Source organism: Parasteatoda tepidariorum, chromosome 4 (assembly GCF_982258835.1).
Source record: "Parasteatoda tepidariorum strain Cologne lab strain chromosome 4, Ptep-v5.0, whole genome shotgun sequence".
NCBI classification, from domain to species: domain Eukaryota; kingdom Metazoa; phylum Arthropoda; class Arachnida; order Araneae; family Theridiidae; genus Parasteatoda; species Parasteatoda tepidariorum.
The window spans coordinates 12,853,836-12,876,935 of NC_141758.1; the positions used below are offsets into that span (position 1 = coordinate 12,853,836).

General features: G+C 29.3%; 1 protein-coding gene across 1 annotated transcript; it reads right to left on the reverse strand.

Moving 5' to 3' along the window:
- Window positions 1-5,465: 5,465 nt before the first annotated feature.
- Window positions 5,466-23,100, reverse strand: Clc (clathrin light chain). Its single transcript, XM_016071314.4, has 5 exons — window positions 18,951-23,100; window positions 15,464-15,498; window positions 13,797-13,917; window positions 11,173-11,284; window positions 5,466-6,125 (listed from the first exon to the last, which is right to left on the reverse strand). Exons 1-5 carry the CDS (start codon window positions 19,120-19,122, stop codon window positions 5,942-5,944), a joined length of 624 nt encoding a protein of 207 aa, XP_015926800.1. The 5' UTR covers window positions 19,123-23,100; the 3' UTR covers window positions 5,466-5,941.

Below are 23,100 nucleotides of genomic sequence, written 5' to 3' on the forward strand. Positions count from 1 at the left end.
TCTTCTTCGAAATTCTTTTTTGGCACTCCTTACTCGAATTTTTAATTTTTTAAACTCGTCGTCAGCGGTAAAATATAAATAAAATACTTTTAAAGAGTTAATTCTGTTTAAATTATTAAAAATATTTTTAAATAAAAGGCAAGAAGATTCGATTGGATAATAAATGACTAGGTAATACATACATTTCATTATTTCCGTTCAGTATTTATTTAAATGAATAATAAAAATAAATAAATAAAATAAATTATTTTTTTGAAGAAAATTATACTGCGTTAGGTTGGTCTTTAGTTTTTATATTATTCAGATAAGCAAAGATTCCACGATCCCAAAAAAAAGGCAGAGATCTTTCCACTTTTTTTAGGATTTCTCGTATCAGATTTAGTTAATAGAACCGTTGATAATCTTGCGTAAGAAGCGTAATTCTCTTCACATTTAGCGCAGTATAGCTTATCCCGGATCTTGTACCAATGATTCTTAAATTCAATTTTAATTCAAAAGTGCAAAACTGACTTTTTTTAGATTAAAAAAAAGTATTTTTGTGAATTTGCTTATCATTTGAAATGAGATAAAATTGTACAAAAATTATTCTACGGATCATGGGCTGGAATCTTATAGGCACCAGGCAAAACGTGCTAGATTTTCGTGGTTTTCCTCTGCATGTAAAACATATGTGGTTTAGTTCAATCACAATTTTTTAGTTTGTCCTAATGCTTGATCTAGGCGTTCCCTTGCATTCTGGGTTTGGTTAAAAATTACAAGACTACGGAGTTGAATATAATAAATAAATAAAATAATTTTGATATATATCTTCACCAAATAATATATCCAAAAAGCGCAAGGGGAAAAAAATCATTTCATATTAAAAAAAGTAGAAGAAAATTTATATTTTTATCAAGTAGATATATTTCTTCGATTAACTTCTACTGAATCCTTTTTTGAATAATAATAAAAATTATTTGTGCTATATTTATTTATTTTATATTCTAAACTAATAATACATAATTTTAAGGTAATGGGAAAAAAATCACAATCTGTGGAACAATGCTTGGAAAATGAGAGAAAAATAATAGAATAAATCTCCGGTGGTGCAACTATTTTATGTCAGAAAAAAATTGCCATCAAGTGAATTTTTTTTAGATTAAATTAAGAATTCAATTTTAACTGTCAGTTAAGTTTTGCTACTAACGTTTAATAATAGAATAATTAAAAAAATAGCTTCAATTTTACGAAATGTCAACGAAGAAATTCGTAAAACTTAACATGTGTGTAACAGAAACAGCTGACTTAATTTTTATATATTCTGTGCACATATTTATATTACCAAAAAAAGTTCCTTTCTCTCTTTTTCGCTGAAACAAATAAAACGTGATTATTTTTAGAAAATAAAACTATAATTGGAAAACAAATGTGTCACGAGGTTAGGCATTTATTTTTTCTTAAACGTTTCTAAGCGTTGTTCATTATCATTCCTAACACCTAAGATTTGTAGAAAAAAAGATGCTTAATCAAGTGATAAATTTCATTGCGTCATGTTATTTCTCTTACAATTACGCAACTTTTTAATAAATATGCTTATGCGTTTTTCGTATTGCGTGGTATTTAAATGCTACTGAGAAACGTTTTTGAAAACATGTATTATAAATTAGATTTATTTTAGCTATACAAATACGCTTATATGTTTTCCGTAATGTGTCTGCGTAGTATAAAATTGCTACTTTTGAAACACTTTTTTGGAACCGATACAACTTTTTGAAAACGATAATATGTATACTAAATTAGAATATTTATTATAATTACACAAAATTTTCGTATTGCGTGGTATTGAATGCTGTGAAAAACAGTTTTTTGGAAAACATGTTTACTGCATTTGGTAAATATACTGAATACGCTTTTCGAATTGCATAGTATTGAAATGTTTCATACTAACAAATTGTTTGAGAACATGCTTACAGTATTACCTGGTTTATTATAACTACATAAATATTCTTATACACTTTTCGTATAGCGTGGAATTGAAATGCTGATGAAAGAACTTTCTTGAAAACATGTATAGTGACTGATTCAGAATGTTCATTTTAACTACACAAACATACGCTGTTCATAATGCGAGTTTTTGAAAACGTGTATGATTTCAAATAAAAAAAATCAACGAGAACGACAAAAATTTTAAATGAAGATTTTTATGTATTCGTTATTTTTCTATAATAAGCTATACTTTTTTGCAAGTTTCGGAAATCAATTTCTCTTAATACTTTTCTGAAATTCTGTTTTAAAGCAAGTATTACTGCAGTATTGGCAAGGAAAAGAAAATACTTGTCAAGTCACGTTTTTCGAAAACCTATTGTGAAAAACGTATGTTATTTTCTTAATTGCACGGCAGTTTACTGAATCTAAAGGTTTAATATTATAACTTCAGTGCGCATTTTATGGGCTAACGCTTTTAAAATATTAACATGTAATAAAATAATAATAAATTTATTCTACATAAAATTTCGCATACTCCTTAATGTAAAGCATGCGATGCAAAGAAATCAAAACAATGTGAATAAAGAACAAATAAAATCATAGAAATGGATGTTTTTCTGCTTGATTCATTTGCAACTCCAAGTATACCGAAGTATTCTTATGAAGCGTGTAGATCTCAGGTCTTTTAATTCTATCGTTGAGTTGTTTATAACTTAAATGTCATTATGGTCAAAATCATTTTAAATGAAATGTTTAAGCACCAATTTCGCCATTTGACAGAAATCTAACGGTCATTTAGATTCACTCTTTGGCGCAATCCTGTCATTTGTTTGCATTTTGATAGTATGAAAATGTTTTTCTTTCATCAGTTGTAATTTCGTAGCTTACCTGAGCTCATTTTTTTCTCTACTTTAAATTCACCATGCAGATGAAAGAGAATGTGCCAGGATGCATTTCTCTCGTGATATAGTCCTCTTAAGTCACTCACGTAAATCTAGTAGGGCAGGGATAGCCCGGTTGCTAGAGCGTTGGGCCAACGTTCACAACGTCGTGAGTTCGATCCCCACCGGGAGAAGACTTTCCGTGTAGTAAATGGTGATTGGTGCACGTTATATCTGTTGGGTTACCAAGTCCTCCATGTTCCTATAACAAATTGTACCTCTGGGGTATCGAATTAGAGATTAATCGTTCTCTGATTCAGGTCGAAACTACGATCTGTGGATGATGGATGTATGAATGGGCCCACGACCCCATAAACGGGCTTTAACGAGTGTGTGGCTGAAGTCGTATTTTTGGGCATAGATGGTGTCACTGTAAAACAACAAAAAACGCACCCTCTGCCTTAAAGTCACTTGGTATCACCAATCAGGCTTCTTTTTAACTGCAACTACTGTGGTACTTTCTGCGGTTTGTGGTTGGCATTGGTGGGTTAAAACCGTGAGCGGCAAACTGTGACTCGCGAATGACATGTGACATTTTTGCGATTGAAAAGCTGTTTGCATTTGGATTAATAAGTACAGGAGAGCAAGCTATTAGTATTATATATATATATACATCAAGATATTAGCACATTCTGTACTAGGAATTTCTAAATGGCTTGTTTTTGTTCAGCAATAATAAATAAAAATTTGCAAAATTAATTGAATGAGCAAATAAATATTTTCACTGCAAATCCACCGCTTTTATTTCGTTTGCTTTCGAAATTTGAAAAAAAAAAAAAAAAGCATGAAAGGCGGAAATCTGATAAAAAGTGAAAAAAACTCATTCCTGTATTTTCCAAAATAAATTGTACGTCAAAATTATTTTTATTTACTGGTGGGCAATATCAGTACTTTTTAAAATATTAAAACGATTTTTCAACAAATGGAAAATATCTTTTTACAAAGCAGGACAAACTAGCATCTCCGGAAGTTAATACATGCTCTGGGAAGAAAAAAATATGGCTACTATTACTAAATTTTTGGAGGAAAAAAAATCCAAAATCTTGTCTACATTTCTGTCGTGATGGTTGAAGTCCACAAGCTGTACAAAACAGTTTTAAAAACAAATCCAAAGTAAAATGCATATTAAAAATTTATCTTACTAAAACACATAAAATTGTTAAAATGGTACATGACATAACAGGTACAGTCAGAGCCGGATTATACCTTTCGTAGGCCCTAGGCATAGCCGTTTTTGGGCCCTCCCCTCTTTTCAAAATATATGCTAAAATTTTCTTGCATATTTTTTTTTACATTTTTATTAATATGGATTTTAATTTACAAATTTGTTTATCGAACTTTATCTGCAATACCGACATACTGCCGATATTGCAGTTGATATCGATAATACCATTATGATTAGTTCGATCGATAACTATGTAAACACTTCACGTCAACAATACAACAAACCTGCAAAAAAAAACAGTGAAATTGATAGTGAGATTAATTACAAGAAATATTTATACTACAAATAGCTTCATAGTTTTCATGATACTACTATGATAACTAAGTGAGAAAGATCTTTCTCCAGATTAAAATTGATAAAAAATTATTTGCGTTCAACAATGAATCGAGATCGTTTGGCATCGCTCGCACTACTATTGAACACGACTCTATTGAATACGAAATTTTCTGTAGTTTGGAATTCGACAGCTTAATACAAGATTTCGTTGAATCCAAAAAAGTAATATATTAGATCATAAGATTCTGCAAAATAATTTATTACCGAAAAATATTATATTTTTATTTGTATCTTCATAATTTTGTGCAAAATACACTTGTTATTTTTAAAGCTAAATTATTTTTGTCAACAAATTTTTTTCTCCCAAGTTTTTCGTAGGCCCTAGGCACGTGCCTATAGGTTAATCCAGCCCTGGGTACAGTGCGCAAAATAAAAACAGACCAGCCCAAATAACTTTTGATCTGATCTTCACATTCTAAGATTCAAATCTTAATGGTTCCAGGGGGGTGAACTCAAATACGTTGATTAATAAAAGCAGATGATGTTTCAAGTTATGAAATCAGACACAAGAACAGACTTTCTCTGAACAAATATAGCTTTTTTTCCTAGGGTTCGGATTTCTGAACCCCAAAATATATCTGGAAAATATGGTCCCAATAGTTTGGTCAATAAAAATTTCAATAAAATGTGAAATTTTTATAACAAATAATTGCAATCGATGTTAAATTTATTTACATCGAATCTCAATAACTGATTACTGTTACTGACAAATCTGAGACTGGATTAGTAGAAGTTTTCTGAGAATTGTTTTTTTTTTTTTTTTTTAATTGCAGTTTTTTCTGATTATTCCTTGTTTTAAAGAGGCAAAATAAAATTCCCTGACAATTCCAGGCTTTCTCTGACCTATGGGAGCCCTGTTATATTAATTCATTTTCCAACCAAAACTCGGAATAAATCTAATTCTTCGCCAAGGTAAGCTTTTTTATCACCTTTATTAAGACAATAACATTAGAAGTATTTAATTATTTGCAGCATTATAAATAAGACAAAGAGAGTTATTACGGTCCAATAACTTTATTCATATATGGCTACAAATTCTACTGAAAGAAATACTATTATTAACATTATATTTTGTAAAGACATTTTCTAAATAACATTCAAAATAAATAATCATAATTCAACAATGAGTAGGATAATTTTAACAGAATTTTTTTGCATGCCAATCCAAACAGTATATCCAACAGAGCTTAATAAAAATAGAAAAAAAGTATTTGGAAATGCTAAAATTCACAAGTAACGTACACAATGATAGCGCATTAAATGCCAACTGGGAAGGAGGAAAAAAAAAGCAGGTTCCGTAAACGAACTGAGGATTAATGAGTTTTCAAACATCAAAATTCATTTTCAACATATCTTACATGGAATGCTCTTATATTACTTTTCACGAGTGAATCGTATTGAAGATCTATACTGCCAAGAGCTAAGCTCTGAAAAAAAAAGTTCAAAAAAGATTAAAGATTAGACAATTTGCACATTAAGAGGATTTGCGGGGTGGCATTGGCGATTGCTTAAGCTGCAGAATGATAGACCTCATGCGAGAGGTATCCTTGGTACTTCGGGATGATTTGGGGTTGAAGTCACAAAGGCGAGCGATTCTTTCCCACTCTTGACCGGGTGACTCCGCATCTCTATCGGCAATCCATTCTTTCTCAGCATTTCTGAAACACATTTCAATATATGTTAGAAAAATAACAACAACAAAAAGAAACATTACATTAAAGAACATATAAATTTAATTAATATAAATTTCAAGCATAAAGCAGACCTGTAAAATCCACAAGTTATTACCCAGGAGTTCTCAAATATTCAAAATAGAAGCTGAATTTATGTTTCAAGATTTAATTAAAAATGGTTTTGACTACCACAGCACATAATCGAATCGAATATAAACAAATATAGACAAAAAAGAGCTTCAGACTTTGTTAACCAACAGAAAGTATAAATTTTGTTTTCTTTAACTAATTGATATTTATATAATTTTTTTTATTGATATCCAATAAATCTACTAGTTACGAAATTTGTAAAACACTTTCAAGCATTAAAGATACTTACACCGCTAAAATTTAGTTCACTTGGTTCAATAGAGTGCACTTATGAATAAAATGGAACAAAAAAAATATTCAAAAATATTTAGTAACTGAACAGATAAAATAATGAAATTGCAATTATATAATTCACCACAGGTTAGCAAGGAGGAACTAGAATCCTTCAAGTGTAGAGGACATCTCAGTAACAGCAAAATCTTAAAAAATATTTGTTCGCTCAGTTATTAAACCACTGCCATTGTAATTATATATTTTCTTAATTTGAAATAATGTGAATAAAAGACAATTCTGACACCAGAAAACAAATAACAGAAAAACTAAAAAGTAACAAGAGTGTGACTGAAAAAAGATAGATGACCCATTCAGTCCTCAGCTTTCCAGTAGTGTTTCCACGAACTCTTAGAAAAGATTACAGGTCAGAGCTCTCTAGACAAGAGCAGTCCATCAGTTTATGAAAGTTACAGAGCAAGTAACATGGGGAAAGTACATAGCAAGGAAGTCATTACCGGTTGAAATACTGCTACAGCTTTCATTAGAGGCTAGACTAGAATATTTTAAATACCTTTCCACCAGGATTTCTGGTAGTTCCTATCTGATAATTATTCTTATTTTATGTAATAATTGTAATTATTATGGACTGCCAGTAGTTCCAGGTTGGCAGCTTTTATAAAGGTATGACAAAAGTAAGTTAAAATTTTAACACCAAATAATACTTAAGCAATTTTTTATTTATGTTAAAAGTATTAACTGTAAATTCACACATAGTACAAGTAATTCAAATCTTGATACTTTTTTCAATAAATAAGCAGAAATAAATTTTATTTTAAATTGTAACTATGATATTTATTTTTTTTAAAAATGTTTTGACACATGATTAAAAACAAAAGCTGTTATAAGGGGCATAATTAAAATATATATATATAAATATATATAGAGAGTATTAACATAACATTTTTTCTATTAAGTTTAGGAATTTTGAATCATTAACATATGTCATATTAACAAATTAGATAATTAGAGAAAAATATATTTTTTTTTCTTTTATTAAAGTCTTATTAAAAGTTTAAAAATGATTTATTTAATTATTTGCTACTTATGAATTTCTATTTTATTATTAAAAAGAACAATTAAAATTTAATCCTGCAAACTTGAAAATAAATTTATATATGATATTATAAAAAAAATTAAGCGCAATTTTAATAACACCTACCAACAATATTATTCAAACTTTAAATAAAGTAGAAATTTTTGTTAAATTTAAACTAAAATATTTTTAATATAAGTTTTAGCTTTAACACAAGTCAATGACTAATGCTAATTAGTATTATTATATAGTCTATAATTATGTTTAAATATCTAATTATAAAAAGATTTTCAGACACAAGACCACAAACTCGAGAAATATATATAAAAAAAGAATAAAAATTTTAAAAAGGAATTTAAGTTTAATTTCAGGTGATTTAAGTAATAATACTTTAAATTAGGATTAAAGGAGTGTTTAATAAAATCAGTTTTTATGAAAAAACCTAACCCACATGGTGATTTTCATCAAAAAATCCAATTTTACCAAAGAATAAAAGAGGTTTTTCATATGATTTCCAGAATTATGCATATTAAATTTAAGAATAAAATATAGATAGATAAAATTATTGCTAATGTAACACAATGTCAAGTGGCCGGTTTTGAAATAGAAATAGACACTTCATTTGCTTTAAAGTTAATAAAAGGAATTTTTAAAAGCACTGTAAAATTATACATTCATGGAATATAAATGCACAGATTAAGTAACCTTAGCACATACTCTCTCAATTTGTATTTTCCTGTTCCTCTCTTTACGTTATGTGCCTTACGAATTTGAAATGAAATTTATCAACTTTTTAATTACGAAAAAGGATAAATTTTACATTTGTGTTGCAAGCATTTCAACTATATCATTTTAAAAGTAATAAATATAATTCAAAATTTAAGTAATAAATATAATTCAAAATATAATTATTAAACATAATTTAATTTTATTAGATTTATGAAATAATCAGTTCGTAATTTCAAAGAAAAAATTAAATTGATGATTACAAAGTAAATTGTTCGGAAATGCAATTTCAACTAGTAAAATATGAAAAAACAATATAGGTTTCGTCTCGGATGGGTCACCTTTGGTTAAGGATTAATTACAATATTTTTAAAAAAACTTGGTACTAGAGGGAGAATTTACTTCTGATAGATGATTAAAGACCGAACACGAAGCATTTGAAAAAGTTTGTATTAACGACCCCATTTATGAAGCGAGTTAAAAAGTATAGAATTTCATCTTCATTCATCTAGGGATTTAAAGTTGATTCTTTTAAGCTTCTATAAATTTTGAAAAGTGCACAGTAGGAAATGTTTGGCACATTCTCAGAAATAAAAATTGGAGGATAAAAAAATAAAAAAAGGAAAATTGCAAATCGAAGGAATAATGACATGCCTGCATTTTAAAAACAATCCATCCAAGAAACATTTTGTGTACAAGCATAAAACCTCTGTGATATGATTACTGATTTTTAAAAAAATTACTTCAATAAAAAAGTAGTAAGTTTAAACTAAAAATAAGATGTTCATTATCAAATTAAAAAAAAAAAGACACTGAAAAAGAAACAATCAGACAACAATGATTTAGAGATCAGAACATCGGGATTACATTTAACATTAATATGGATGGAAGATACAAAAGCAGTTTACAAATATCAAACAATGCACAGTGATGACTATCTTAACAATGAAAGATTACGAATATTTATAACACAAACACCAACCATCAATTTAAATACTCAACAAATATTATTGCATACATTGATATTTCAATAAAAATTTCCATAGATAGATTAAATTTTATTATGTTGAGATTACAGCTTAGATAAAAATGCCGACTGCGATGATTTCAATAAAAACTAGATCAATTCACTTAATGTTTTATAAACAGAGTAAACAAGACAAAAATGCAACTTTTATTATAAATTAGAGCCTCATTAAGATTAAAAATTGAAGTCCCTTCGATTTAGAAAACCAGCTCCTAGTGTATTTCCTGATTTGATAATTACAATTAACAAAACACCTGCAATCATATGTTGATTAAGAAATTAATTACATCTCATTCTCTGAACAGAAATGTTTTAAAAATGAAATTTTCTTTATCTATAACAGAGGTAAATCTGGTATTTCTTAAGAGTTCAAATTCTGTGAAAAATAGCTACGTAAGTATACTGTGAAAAACAAATTTTTTTTATTTTTATTTATTTAACTTATTTATGTATTTTAACTAAATTTTCAAATATAGAAAAATTAATTGAGCAAAAGATTAAGTATTTTTTTTTAATTATGTAAGAGTTAAGTCTAGCAAATTGCTTATAAAATTGCCTATTGAGAGTGGATAAAAAAATTGCATAACACTTTTTTTACCTATGTTTTTTCTATTCCGTTTAAAGGTGTTTTTGCTATTCAAGCATGAAGTAAATGTTTTAACACTTATGAAAATTACTTTTTATAATGTAGAAATACAAACAAATTGGAATCTTAATATTAAATATATTGGATTCGGCTAAGGAATAGTTTAAGTAGCAAGAAAATTTTTGAAGGGGTCTTTATTTAACTTTATTCACAATTTTAATGAAAAATATCTAAACAGATCTAATTCCCTTTCTGATTGACCTCTAAACAGATGAATTTATAAAAAGTGTTAGCATTTTCACCTTAAAATATTATACAGAATCTTATTTCTTACATATCAATACTTAAACATTTTAAAAGCTTAACTACAAACCATAAATTTTTTTTAAAATTTTTAAACTTAAGCTGAAGATATGAAGCCATACAAAGCAATGTTGAGCGTTAAAGATAGAAAATAGAAGTAAAAGTGAACTTACTTAGATTCTTCCCTGTTAGCATAGTAAAAAAGAAATTATAAAGATAGCAAGATTTTAACAAAATGATTTCAGCAACCACAAAACATAGCATCATAAATGCACAAGAAACTAAGAACTAAAGACTAAAAAAGTACGTTCGAGCAAAACAGCTGCATTTACACATAACAATGCTTTGAAAACAAAAACTAGCAATGAAAAATGAAATAAAACATAGGAAACTTAGTAAATTTGAAAACACTACACTAAGCAATATATAAATCGAAACATTCCAATCAAATATTTTATATAAAAATATTGAAAATTATGATTTAAAACAAATTAACTACTTAACTATTAACTGCACAAGGAACAGGAATAAATTTGAAGGGACAAGATTCATATAAAAACATTTGATTTAAAATTTTTTAAATAACTATGAAAGTAAATAATAACAAAGATTCAAATTTTACATCACTTTAAAGAACTTGAAAGTTTCATTAAAACTCTTTCAAGACCTTCTACTACGAGAGTGTTTTGCAGATTCAAAGTGATGTACAATGTGAATTCCACAACACAATTTCTTGTTTTTATTCTTATTATAAAGCTTAAATACAAAAGTAAATCTTAATAATTTAGTTCATGGTAGTAAAAAAACTTTTTTTTCTCTTATCCAAAACAAAAATACAAATGTTCTTAAATTATATAATACTTCAAGCTATAAAATATCCTAACAAGAACATTAAGTAACACCCAGTTTTCAAAAGATTTTCTAAACAACTCACCTATTATTCAATTTAGATTTTTCAATCTGTTCTTTGTATAAAGCATACCAATCATCCAATTCTTTTTTTGCACCTTCTTTAAGCTCTAATTTTTTCTTTTCCTCTTCAGCATCTGAAGAAAAAAACTTATTCTTTTAAAAAATGAAAACAATTAAATGTAAGTTACACCATCTTGAAACATCATTTCATTAAAAATTAAAATGCAGAATTTGAAACTTTCAAATATTGTAGCAAAGTTGGTTGGTTTAAACCATGATTTAAGTCAAAGCAAATGTCTTTTAAATAACTAAATTTTCCATTATTTAGATAAGATAAATACCTTCAGCTTAAATAAAGCCAAATAAAATAAATATTTCCATTAAATCTTTGTAATTTGGAGTTTAACCACAAATGTGTGTTATTGTATGTACACCTACAAAATGTGATTTTTAAATGTATATATATTTATTGCTCTTTGACAAAAATAATTTTTTATATAAAGTAATTGATGTTGGTATATTTAAAGTCAAGCTATAATGTCCTTAAAAATACAGAACATCACAGACTGTGTTCTGATAGTTTTTAAAACTATTTAAAAAATGTAATTATAGGACAAGCATAAATGGGAATGAGAGGCTTTTTTAAATTTTATTTAGCAGGTTAATAAATTTAAAAAAATAAGTTTATACTTTATTGTTAAAACATACTTTTACTTCACTATTCATTATTTGATGTGTACAGGACTAAAAATGTCAAACGTAGCCCATTTAACATTTTTAGACCTTTTCATCATTCCAAAATATGTTTTAATAGAAAAAAAAATTACATTTTACATGCTCCTTTAAGTGAAAAATAAAAATATGTATTTGCTCAATTGAAAATAAAATAGACATCATTACTTTTAGTAATAAATTTACAGTAATGTTGTATAAAGAATACTGCTAACTAATGATATTAAATAGTATCAAATGTGATATTTTCATTTATATTGATAAAGAACTCCCTTTGATACTAAGCTTTTATTTTCATGTTAAGTTTAAAAGTAAAATATAAAAGTATACTCCTAATTTAGTTATTCTTTGTTTATTTTGGTATCTTTTGAAAGATAGTGGATATTTTTTTCAATTATTTAATGATAATAATTAGTTTTTGCAGTTATACTTAATAATAGCCTTATTACTTTTAAAAGCGACATATATTATATTTAACACTTTGTTTAAAACAAAATAAAACCTGATTTCAAAAAAAAAAAAAAAAAAAAAGGATTATTATCTTTTTCTTCCAATTCCGTATTGCGGAATGGTTCATTAAAAGCACTCAAATAGTATTAATTTTAAAGAAGGCTTGATAAACGATAAGTTTTATATATATATATATATATATATATGTGTGTGTGTGTGTGTGTGTATGTTAAGGTTGTGGAATTGAACATAACTATAAACGCCGCCAGATGGCGATAATGACTAATTACCAGACAATAGTAAACGAGCAGACAACGATTTTGTAACGAGAGTATTACGATGAATATGCAACGATGAGGAGACGTTCTTCTCCCTGCTATTTTCTAAGTGTTTTTTTTTGTCCTTCTGAATTTACCTATGTCATATTAAATTTTGTTTAGCTATCAATAGTGTAATTATTTGCTACCTAACGTTAACATATATACTTAATATGTTCAACAAAAAAAACCCTTCCTTCTGTTACATATGTTTCTGCTCCTTCTGTTCAAAAGATGCTTACAGTCGCTCTTTTTAAGGTTAAAGTGGAAACATACTTTGCTATTTAAATATCAAAATTTCAAACTGATACATGGCATGGGACACAACAGCTCTGAAAATGAGCTTAATGTGTTTCACTGTCTTAAAAGTAATGAAATTCATTAAGCCGATTTTTTTTAATAATTTACTGTTCAGAATTTACTGTTCAGTTTACTTGCTCAAGTAATACCTTCTTGCTGCATATTAAAATTCAGAAAACTAATATAAGCATAAGAAAGGAAAAAAGGTAATTAACTTGGATGTTTTCATCAATTGCATTAGATTTTGGTTTCTGACCTGTGTGTTCTGATTTATAGAAAAATAGAATAATGACAGTGATAGAATAATGATTTATAGAAAAAAAAATGTTGCATGAAGTAATTACGCAACGAGGTAAGTACCAGCAATTGCGAAGTGATTTCATGTAACCGTTATTATGTACGAAAATAAAAATAAAGAAGTAAAATATGCAGTATTTTTTCTAATTCTAATAGATTTTTATTTGAAAATTGCACTTGGATTTTCTAATCCCGTTCAAATTAAAAATGCTTAAAAAGTGTGTAAATTTAAGGATACTATTTCATGAAATGGGTTGACAAAATAATAAGAGTGAGCAAATTTGGAATAACAGAGGCAACTTTTCATCGCAACTATCAGTATGGGGAACTCTGGGACTTATATTATTGAAAGGGTAAAACGGGCAACGGTACTCACATCCCTTTATTAACCAGATTTTATATTACATTCGGCAATCAAAAACCAATCCAATTCAAAAATAATCAAATTACTAAAGATAAACAATTATTAATGATGACTCATTATTATGTTTGGTGTTAGCCCCCTTTAACAGAAGAGTACAAATTATGCTCATAAGAAACTAATAATTACCTTTAACTTCTAACATTTGACGCTGTTCTTCACGCCAAATTTTTATTTTTTGTGGTTCTTCTCTATTTACTGAACGAGCGGGCGTTGAAGCAGGAAAAGGTTCATTGTTACCATTTATATGCTAAAACAGAACAAAGTTCATAAGATAAAAAAATCCATCAAGTTTTCAATGGATCATAACTATTACAACCAAATAAAAAGTACACGGATAAGTCTAGTTACTAATTTGTTGTACCACCAAAAAGGCTCATTCAGTTAACTAACAGCTAGTCGAACTCAATGTTTCAGCAGAAATTAACAATAAAGCAGAATTTCTATTTTGTAGAAGCAATATAATTTCTAATTTAAAAAACAAGTCACATGGTTCGAGAGTCCTGAAAGAATATCTTGTAATTATTTTGAATTAATCTTTCCAAAATCAACTCTAAATGTATATATTATAACATTTCTTAAATTAAAAATATTGCTGGTTATTCTATGTTCAATGATAATACTAAAATAACTAACATTAAAATGCATAAATATAATAAATGTAGATCTGAGATGATACTTGAAGTGGCTGTCTAAAGTTGAATATAATAAGTTACATAATATGTATAAGTTACATAATATGTATAAGTTACATAGTATGTATAAGTTACATAGTATGTATAAGTTACATAGTATGTATAAGTTACATAGTATGTATAAGTTACATAGTATGTATAAGTTACATAGTATGCATAAGTTACATAGTATGTATAAGTTACATAGTATGTATAAGTTACATAGTATGTATAAGTTACATAGTATGTAAAAGTTACATAGTATGTAAAAGTTACATAGTATGTATAAGTTACATAATATTAATAAGTTACGTAATATTTATAAGTTACATAATATTAATACAGAGCCTTCGAATCAGATAAATGTATTTATTTTGCCTACATTGTCATAAAGGAATCCTTAAAGAAGGGTGCTTTAAATACTATTTCTTTCTTATTCTATTTTTCTATCTAATTTAACTGTAAAACTTTTTATAACCTCATACTTTTAAGGGGCTACTGCATATATTTTGATTTATCTGTTTTAGTAATATGTGACTTTAAAACAATTTTGCAAAATATGTCAAAAAATCACAATTATATATACTTAAAAAAAAAAAAAGTGACTTAAGTCAACAGACAGTGTTTAATTTACTGAAAAACATTTAGCAGTTTTTTATAAAGTTTGTGTTAAATCTACGATGGCGGAGTAAATTTTTTAATTAACAAACAAGACTTAAAATTCTGAAAGAAAAAAAATTAAGAATTTTTATTCAAACAAGATATAAGTACCAATTAAGGAAAATTTGAATTAAAATTTAAATACACAAAGAACATTTAAAGGCATAAAAATCTAATAGTTTTAAAAAATAACATGGAATAAATTATCAAAATAAACTAAAATTAGGAACATAAAATTTCGATTAGGATTTTAAAAAATATAAGATTAAAGAAATCACATTGGGGAAAAAAACTGATAAATGATAATGAACTCATAAAAGAGTTTCACTTAAAAAAATTTTTTACTTAATATAAGATTAGCTTAATTCCAAATAATCAATGATGCATATTTTACGAAAGCTAATAAGTAATGTACACAAATTTTGCATTTAATCCTCACAAAATAGACATTAAAATACATACCTCACCATTGACTGCATTATGGTTAACGAAGTTTTCTGAAAAATAAAATTTGATATGTAGACAATTATAAATAATAATTACAAGGCAATGTTGCACTAGCTTTAAAAGACAAATTAACAATTCACAAAACATTTCAACAAAATTCACAACAAATTTCAACAAAATACTGTCCATGCTTTTTAGTACGACCTCCCATCATGAGGGCTGCCACGAAGTCATGATTGCCATTCCATAGGACTAATATTAACTTTAATAGACTGTTCATATTGTGCTCTTTATTCCAATATAGTAATTCAAAATTAAATTTTGCTTCTAGTCAATGAAAATTTTTAAGTAAGTCTAAAACAATTTTTCGCTTTTAAAACAAAATGCTTCTATTAACAATGTATCACAGGATTTAACAAAATTTTCACAGAAATTATCTCAGCTACTTTTGTTTAAAGGATACTAAACATTAAATTATTTAAATTTTTATTGTGTCGTGTGTTTGTTTAATCGAGTATATTTTGAATTATTACATTAGGAGGTTGAGACTAATCATAATAAAGTTGGTTTAAAGAATGTGTATAACTTTAAACCAATAAAAGCCTAGTAACCTACTCCAGCAACACAGACAAATTCTAGATATGCAACGAATATTCAGCCAAATATTTGCTTAAGTATTTTTTGGAATTTGTATAATTGAAACTGGATTACCTTATACCAAATCATTAATTTTGAAGTGCTGTTAGTTATTTTTTTCATAATTATATTCAGGCAAGTCAATTTAGTAAGTTTTTTTTCATACTTTTTTGTTTTTAAGAATTGAGGATTTGAAATTCATACTTTTTTGTTCTTAAGAGTTTGATACTCTTATTATAGCGCAACATTTTAAAAGAGTGTTTCTCATGACGCTATTCTTTTATCGCCGCTCTTTTCCTGTACAGTAAGAAATAACTGGTAACACAGAGACCATGATTTTCAATGTTATCGTTCCATTTTCAGAATTAAGAACCTTTTTCTGTTTTCCTTAAGCAATCTTGTAACGACACAGGGTTGGGTTTTTGCCGTCAAAAACTGGTTTTTGACATGACAGTGGTAAAAACCGTGTTTATACCAGTAAAAACCGCCAAAAACCTACTGTTTTCTTAAATTTATGGCATATAGCAGACCAGTAGCCCCCCCCCTCCAAGCTCTTGGACGCATTCTTGGGCAAATTCTAAATTCCCCCAAAACTATTCGTTTTATTTTGTAACAATCCCCCCCCAAGCTTTAAGTGGGCGCATCGTGCGCCCACCTCCCCCCCCTGTAGTTTACAATACATTATTTTCACTTAATTGCCTTTATAAGTGAATGTTGTAAATGATTGCTATTGATTTTGCAACTATATACACGTATTCTTATAGAAGGATATACATTCATATAGAAATATTGTAACATACTTATTGAAAATAGTGATACTTGACTTTAATCATCATAGCTTGATTTGCAAAGGATTCAAAATTTTACACTTCTTAATTGTTCAAAATAAACAAACAAACAAAATAACTTGGAACTATTAATAAATTCAAGAACTAAAAAGAAGAATTTAAAATTTGGGATTTCTTAAATATTAGAAATAAGCTAAACAAAACTTTCAAAACTTGTAACTGCTAACAAACTCTAAGTTAGGAATAACTTGACATTCTTCAGTAATGCAATATGCTAAACAAAATGATGCTTGGAAATGTTTAAAATTTTGTTTCAACTAATATTTTACTTCAAATAGTATGATTTGATATAATCATGTTGGGAAAATGCAAAAAACTGTTTTTAAATATCTTTTAACAACTTTTTTTGTAATTTTATTGCCCAAAAATGAATTAATTTTAAGTCATAAGAAGTTAAACTCAAATTAAAACACAGTTCATGGGTGCAAGTTGGAAAAAAGGACAAGACTGAAAATTTTTTGACAGAAATACCTAACATGCACAATACCCCCTCCCCCCGACATATGCAAAATATCTAAGAAAGCTTTACCATAATACATCAAGTTTAAATACTGTACAAAAAATATTTATTCATCTCTCTTTTGATAAAATAACAACAAGACATAAGAAAGTAGACCAATAACGTAGACCTAAAAAATATTTTTAAGTAGTAGAGAGTAGACCTAAAAATATTTTTAAAGACAGAAAAAAAAATTCCGATTTCTGTCTTCGAGTTAGTTCTGTTTCCGTCTTACTTCCGTCTGCAGACACTTTCGAAAGACGGAAATCCGTCCTGGGGACGGAAAACTTGCACCCATGATACAGTTTTATCAAAACTATGGGTATTTGACAGAGGGTTTTTTGACATGAGGGTAAAAACCATGGTACAAACTGGTAAAAACCGTCATGTGTCAAAAACTTGCCAACCCTGTAACGACATAACATTTTTAAACGAGAGTTATCCTTTTATCATCTCTTAGACTTAAGAGGTTGGGTAGCTCCAAAGAGCATGGCACATCGACCAGACGTCTATTTGTATCATCACTTAAAAATACGGAAATTTGAAAATTAACATTTTTCATTAAAAAAATAAGAACTATTTTTGTTTCTGCTTCTATTTTTTTTTAAAAAAATTAGTTTTTATTATTACATAGCAATTAGAGGTTTTCTATTAGAATCTTTTTTCTGCACTTTTTCTTGAAAAACTGAGATGTTCAGTTCAGCTTTAAAATTTTCTTTACAAAATTAAGATTGATTTTTTCTGTTTTGTATGTAATCTTTTGACTTCATGGCGTTTCTGACAGACTATCTTTAAAAGCTAGTGTAAAATATTTGTATTCAAACACTGTAGGTACCTAGTAAGTTGGCAAGTTTAAAAAAGGCAAAATGTCAGATTACAATGTATGATTTAAAAGAAAGTACTGAAAATTATTTAACTTAAGACTTCATCAGAAAAGATGAAAGGTACAACTCTCAGCCACCCCAAGCAAACACCGAAATGTTTTTCTTTTTTAATTTTAAATTTGCAAATGGTTAATGATGCGGAAATATCCTCAAACAAATGTAACTCTTTTTTTAACCAAATTAAGAATTACGATACGGAAACCTCCCCAAGAATATGAAGAACAAATTAAAAAATAAGTGGGATTTTTAAAGATACCTAACAAAATATTGATAGTAAATTTTTTGCCAAAAATCATACTATGCCAAATTTGGCGACAAAAATCATTAGAAATAATAACCATAGCTAAATCTCTAAATTTTAATACATTAAACTAATTATGGAAGAAACGAGAACTAACAAAACAAGTAAACTTATTTAAAGCTAGAATATGAACTAATTGAAGCACAATTAGAGAATTATAATAATGGGACACTCCAATTCGTATTTCAATGAACGAAGATATTTTTTTTTACTCATGAATACTTTCAAATGAAAAGTTGAAATAAAATGAGAAAACAAATAAACATAATTAACTATAGGAAAGTCTAGATATTATAATAAAGACATAATTAATGAAACAAGTTTCTCGAACTACCTGTAGGAAAACTGTTATTAGTTTCTTCTTCTGTCGTTGCAGCTCCTAAGCCTAAGTTATCATCTTCTAAACCTGCTAATTCATCCTGTTCTCTAGCCAAAAAAGCAGCAGCAGGGTCTTCTTCGGTAGGAACATGATTTACTATCTCACCTTCAAATTCAAAATCTGACATATTAAAATGAGTAAAGCACGGCTAGAGTAATTTTCGACGTGAGGAGGCGTTTTGAAGTGTAGCAGAAAGAAAGTGAAAAATAACAACAAAATCCGATCGGTTTCACTCTCTCACTTCACTTTACACTTTACGAGAAAAAAACCGGAACCTAGTAGTTAGTAATCCAGGGAAATCTGAGGAGCTATTCTCACTGCGTGAAATTTTACTCCACGCATGTGCAAATAATAAGAAACTATTATAGACTCAGGGGCGCTGCAAACTCATATTTTTGAGAAGGGGGAGCGAACTCCCATTTTGCGGAACTTTAGGACTTTATTTAAGTCGATTAGGTACTTTATTTTCGTCGCACCAAAGTTGCACAACGGGCAATCGGCAATGATCTGGAAATCTTCCCTGAGGATAATTCAAAGACGTGCCATCCCAATTTTGCGAAATGAAATTCCTAATTTGATCGAGGCAGGAAAAAATAGAGAGCAGCTGGAAAGAAATATGGGTTAACTCGTATAATAATAAATAAGGTAGCATCTAACTTTCCCTAATTCACTTGATGAACTTTTTTTTTAATTAATTTTATTTTACTTCACACTAGAGCTGCGCAGTGGGCTGTTGGCGACGGTCTGGGAAACATCCTTAAGGATGATCCGAAGACACGTCATCACAATTATGATCCTCTGCAGAGGGGGTGGCACCCCCGCTTCGGTAGCCCGACGGCCTGCACTTGAAGTCGAGTGCTTTACGGCAGAACAGTTAACGAGGACCGTTACCGCGCACCCTCGATCCCATCGCAGCTAATCCAAGTGGTCACCCACCAGCACACTGACCGCAGACAGTGATGCTTGACTTCGGTGATCTTCTCAGTGGATCTTTACCAAAATGGTAACCAGATTGACCAATGCCAATTCAGACTTTGTGAAAATTCCACTGTATTGAAAGCAGAACTGAGGGCAGTTCTTCAGGCAATAATGTTCATAAACACGAACGGGATCAGTAAACATGTCAACATATTCTCAGACTCACTTTCGGGCCTCCAAGCACTTGAGCGGCCGAAAGACGCGGACTATCTCGTAACTATGATAAAAATGCACCACAAAAACAACATTGGCTTGTCATGGATAAGGGCCCATGTGTGACACGAAGGAAATGAAAAAGCGGACATTTGTGCCAAAAAGGCCTGCGAACTAGAAAAAATCGATACTTATAATTGCCCATCAAGAAGAACCATTCGGCAGCAAAAGAGAGACGAGATTTTGGACATATGGCAGAAGAGATGGGATGAAGAACATGAACAGGGTCGACACACTTATAATCTAATTAAAAACGTAAACCCAAGAACATTAAACAGTAATTTTTATCTCAACCAATTCTTAACAGATCACGGTACCCAGCACACCTATCAGGCCCGCTTTCATCATAAAGATCCTAACTGCCCCTCATGTAACACCACCGATAACTTGGACCACATACTAACCAGATGCCCTGAATACCAAACCATAAGAACAGGCTTCTTCCCTGCCGGGTTCAATTACGAACAATTGAGACAAAATTGGAGAAACAAACAGATTAAACAGGGAATCATTGAAATAATCAAGTCACACTTCGAGAGACATACGCCGGAAATCATCGACAGATAACACTTCTCACAGTCGTCAAATCATTATGCATAACAATCACTACACAGATCGAAATCTTGCTACAGCTCGCGGATATAATGCCAATTAGACCTTACCTTATTGGAAACCGTAGATTTGTCACACAACCCCCCCATATAAAAACCATTTTTTGTTTGTGTAATCGAACATCTTTACTTCTGTTCATGATTACCGCCGTGCCCATCATCTTCACATCTGTTTCAACATTCTCCTGTAAATATTATACTTGCTTACTGGGCACTGTTGCAGCGTCACACAACCCCCTCATTCACTTGTAAAATCACATTACTCTTGCTGTAATGACCATCTTTGTCTCAGTTCATAATTCCCATTGTATTTACCATCTTTAGATTTGTTCCAACCAACCACTGTATTTATTATCATTGCAATTAGACGGACTTTATGTCAATCAGACATTACCTTATGGAACATCGCAAAATTACCTTATGTCTGTTGAACTGATCATCTTTACTTATGTTCATGCTTTCCACTGTAATCATCATCATCGCATATGTCTCAACTTATTAGTGTAATTGCTATAATTGCTCACTGAGCAGTGTGGTTGCGTCGTACAACCCCTTCACTCACCTGTAAAAACCATATTTTGTCTATTGTACTGATCATCTTTACTTCTGTTCATAGTTGCCATTATATTTATCATCTTTCACTTGTAAAAACTACACTATGTTTGTTCAATGGATCATCTGCCTCCCCGGATGCCTCCCACAGGAGGCGGGACGGGGTTAAGCCAAGCTTGACTTCGGTGATCTGCTGGGAACCGTGTCTTAACGATCAGTCCACCGCGGAAGACTTTTTATTTAAAGAGCACCTAAATGGAACCCTGGGTAGAATATTACATATATTCCATAAATTTTTTTAGAATATATTATAAAAAAGAGTTTAGATACTATATGTGGCCTGCCAACACAGGTTTGTCTGGTAAAAAGAAGTTCAATAAAGATATATATTATGTAAAGATAATATATATTTGAATCCCAATGGAGCTCCATGTATACTGTTTTTCTTTAATATCTGCTACCAGTTCATCAATTTACCAGGGATTATAAGTCGTTTTTAAAACTGAGCACTACTTTGGCTCTTTTCTTTCATTTACGTAGCATTAGTGCTGCATATCGAGCTGCTATATTGGTAACGGTTTGGGGAACATTCCTGAGGATAATCAGGAGACAACATACGTACGTCACATCCCGTTTTACAGGGGGGACACAGTAACACACCATCCATCAGCAGATCGTAATTTTATTTGAACCAGAGCACAATCAATCTCTGCTTCGGTAATCACAGAAATATTGGGAACTTGGAGGACTTTGTGCCCCGACAGATTTTAATAGTGAGCCCTAAATCCTGCATAAGTATGTCTAAATGAATAAAATTTACTCTTCTATGTTTTGATCTAAATCATGATAGCATATTTTCATCTTAGTCAACAATTATTCCGACTTAATTCCACTTCAATCTGTAGACAATAAATACATTTTTACACAAATCATTACTATTTAAATTTGGTAACCAAAGACGCTAACAGGTGATGGTCTTTCGACACTGCCGTATATAGACTTAGGTGCGCCCTAATATCTTAAACTTTCCACAAAAACGGCTACGATGAAAAGATATTCGAATATTTATAATCATTTATTTTATTTTAATGTAATATAATGATAATCGATGAAACAGCGTAATTCCGATTAAAGGGCGAAATTAAGAAGATGTAGTGAATCGAAGCATTAATTGTATACACTTACTACATTGAAATGAAATTGATCTCAATTAAAGAAAATAGCACACTATCTCACAAAAATTATATTCAAAGTTGAATTATGAGTTGTTAATATTTCTACAGTGAATTAAATAAAAATATTTTTAATGTAACACAGTCTTATTTTTTCTGGTACATACGTCCTCCTCCGCTGGGATGTAAATTTCGCCCTTGTTTTACGACAATAATCAATGCCTGTGAATGTGTCGGACACATTTATACACGTTAAACCTTGTTTCATGTAGCAGGTTTAGGCTTTCTTGTACCTGCTACTAGAAATAAGGAAAGTTGTGAAAAGATGACAGTTTAATTTAATAGTTTTTCTTAAATGGCAGAATATAAGGAAAAACTTTATTTAAAAAGTATTTGACAATGTCTAAAAAATATGCCGAGCTTCAGATAAAATTTTATAAATTACCGAATAGTGATATTTTTTGAGGTCATTTACTACTACAACTTAGCAGGGTTGGGTTTTTGACGTCAAAAAGTGGTTTTTGACATGACAAGGGTATAATACTGGTTTAAACCGTCAAAAACTGAAGTTTGCCAAGA

Excerpts from the sequence above, each read along its gene's own strand:
- Clc (XM_016071314.4), bottom strand. The coding sequence starts at position 19,122 with ATGTCAGATTTTGAATTTGAAGGTGAGATAGTAAATCATGTTCCTACC. Across the intron at positions 11,285-13,796 it reads TCAAATGTTAGAAGTTAAAG|ATGCTGAAGAGGAAAAGAAA; the intron begins GTAATTATTAGT and ends TTTTTTCTTCAG. Across the intron at positions 6,126-11,172 it reads AAATCTAAATTGAATAATAG|AAATGCTGAGAAAGAATGGA; the intron begins GTGAGTTGTTTA and ends AATGTGTTTCAG.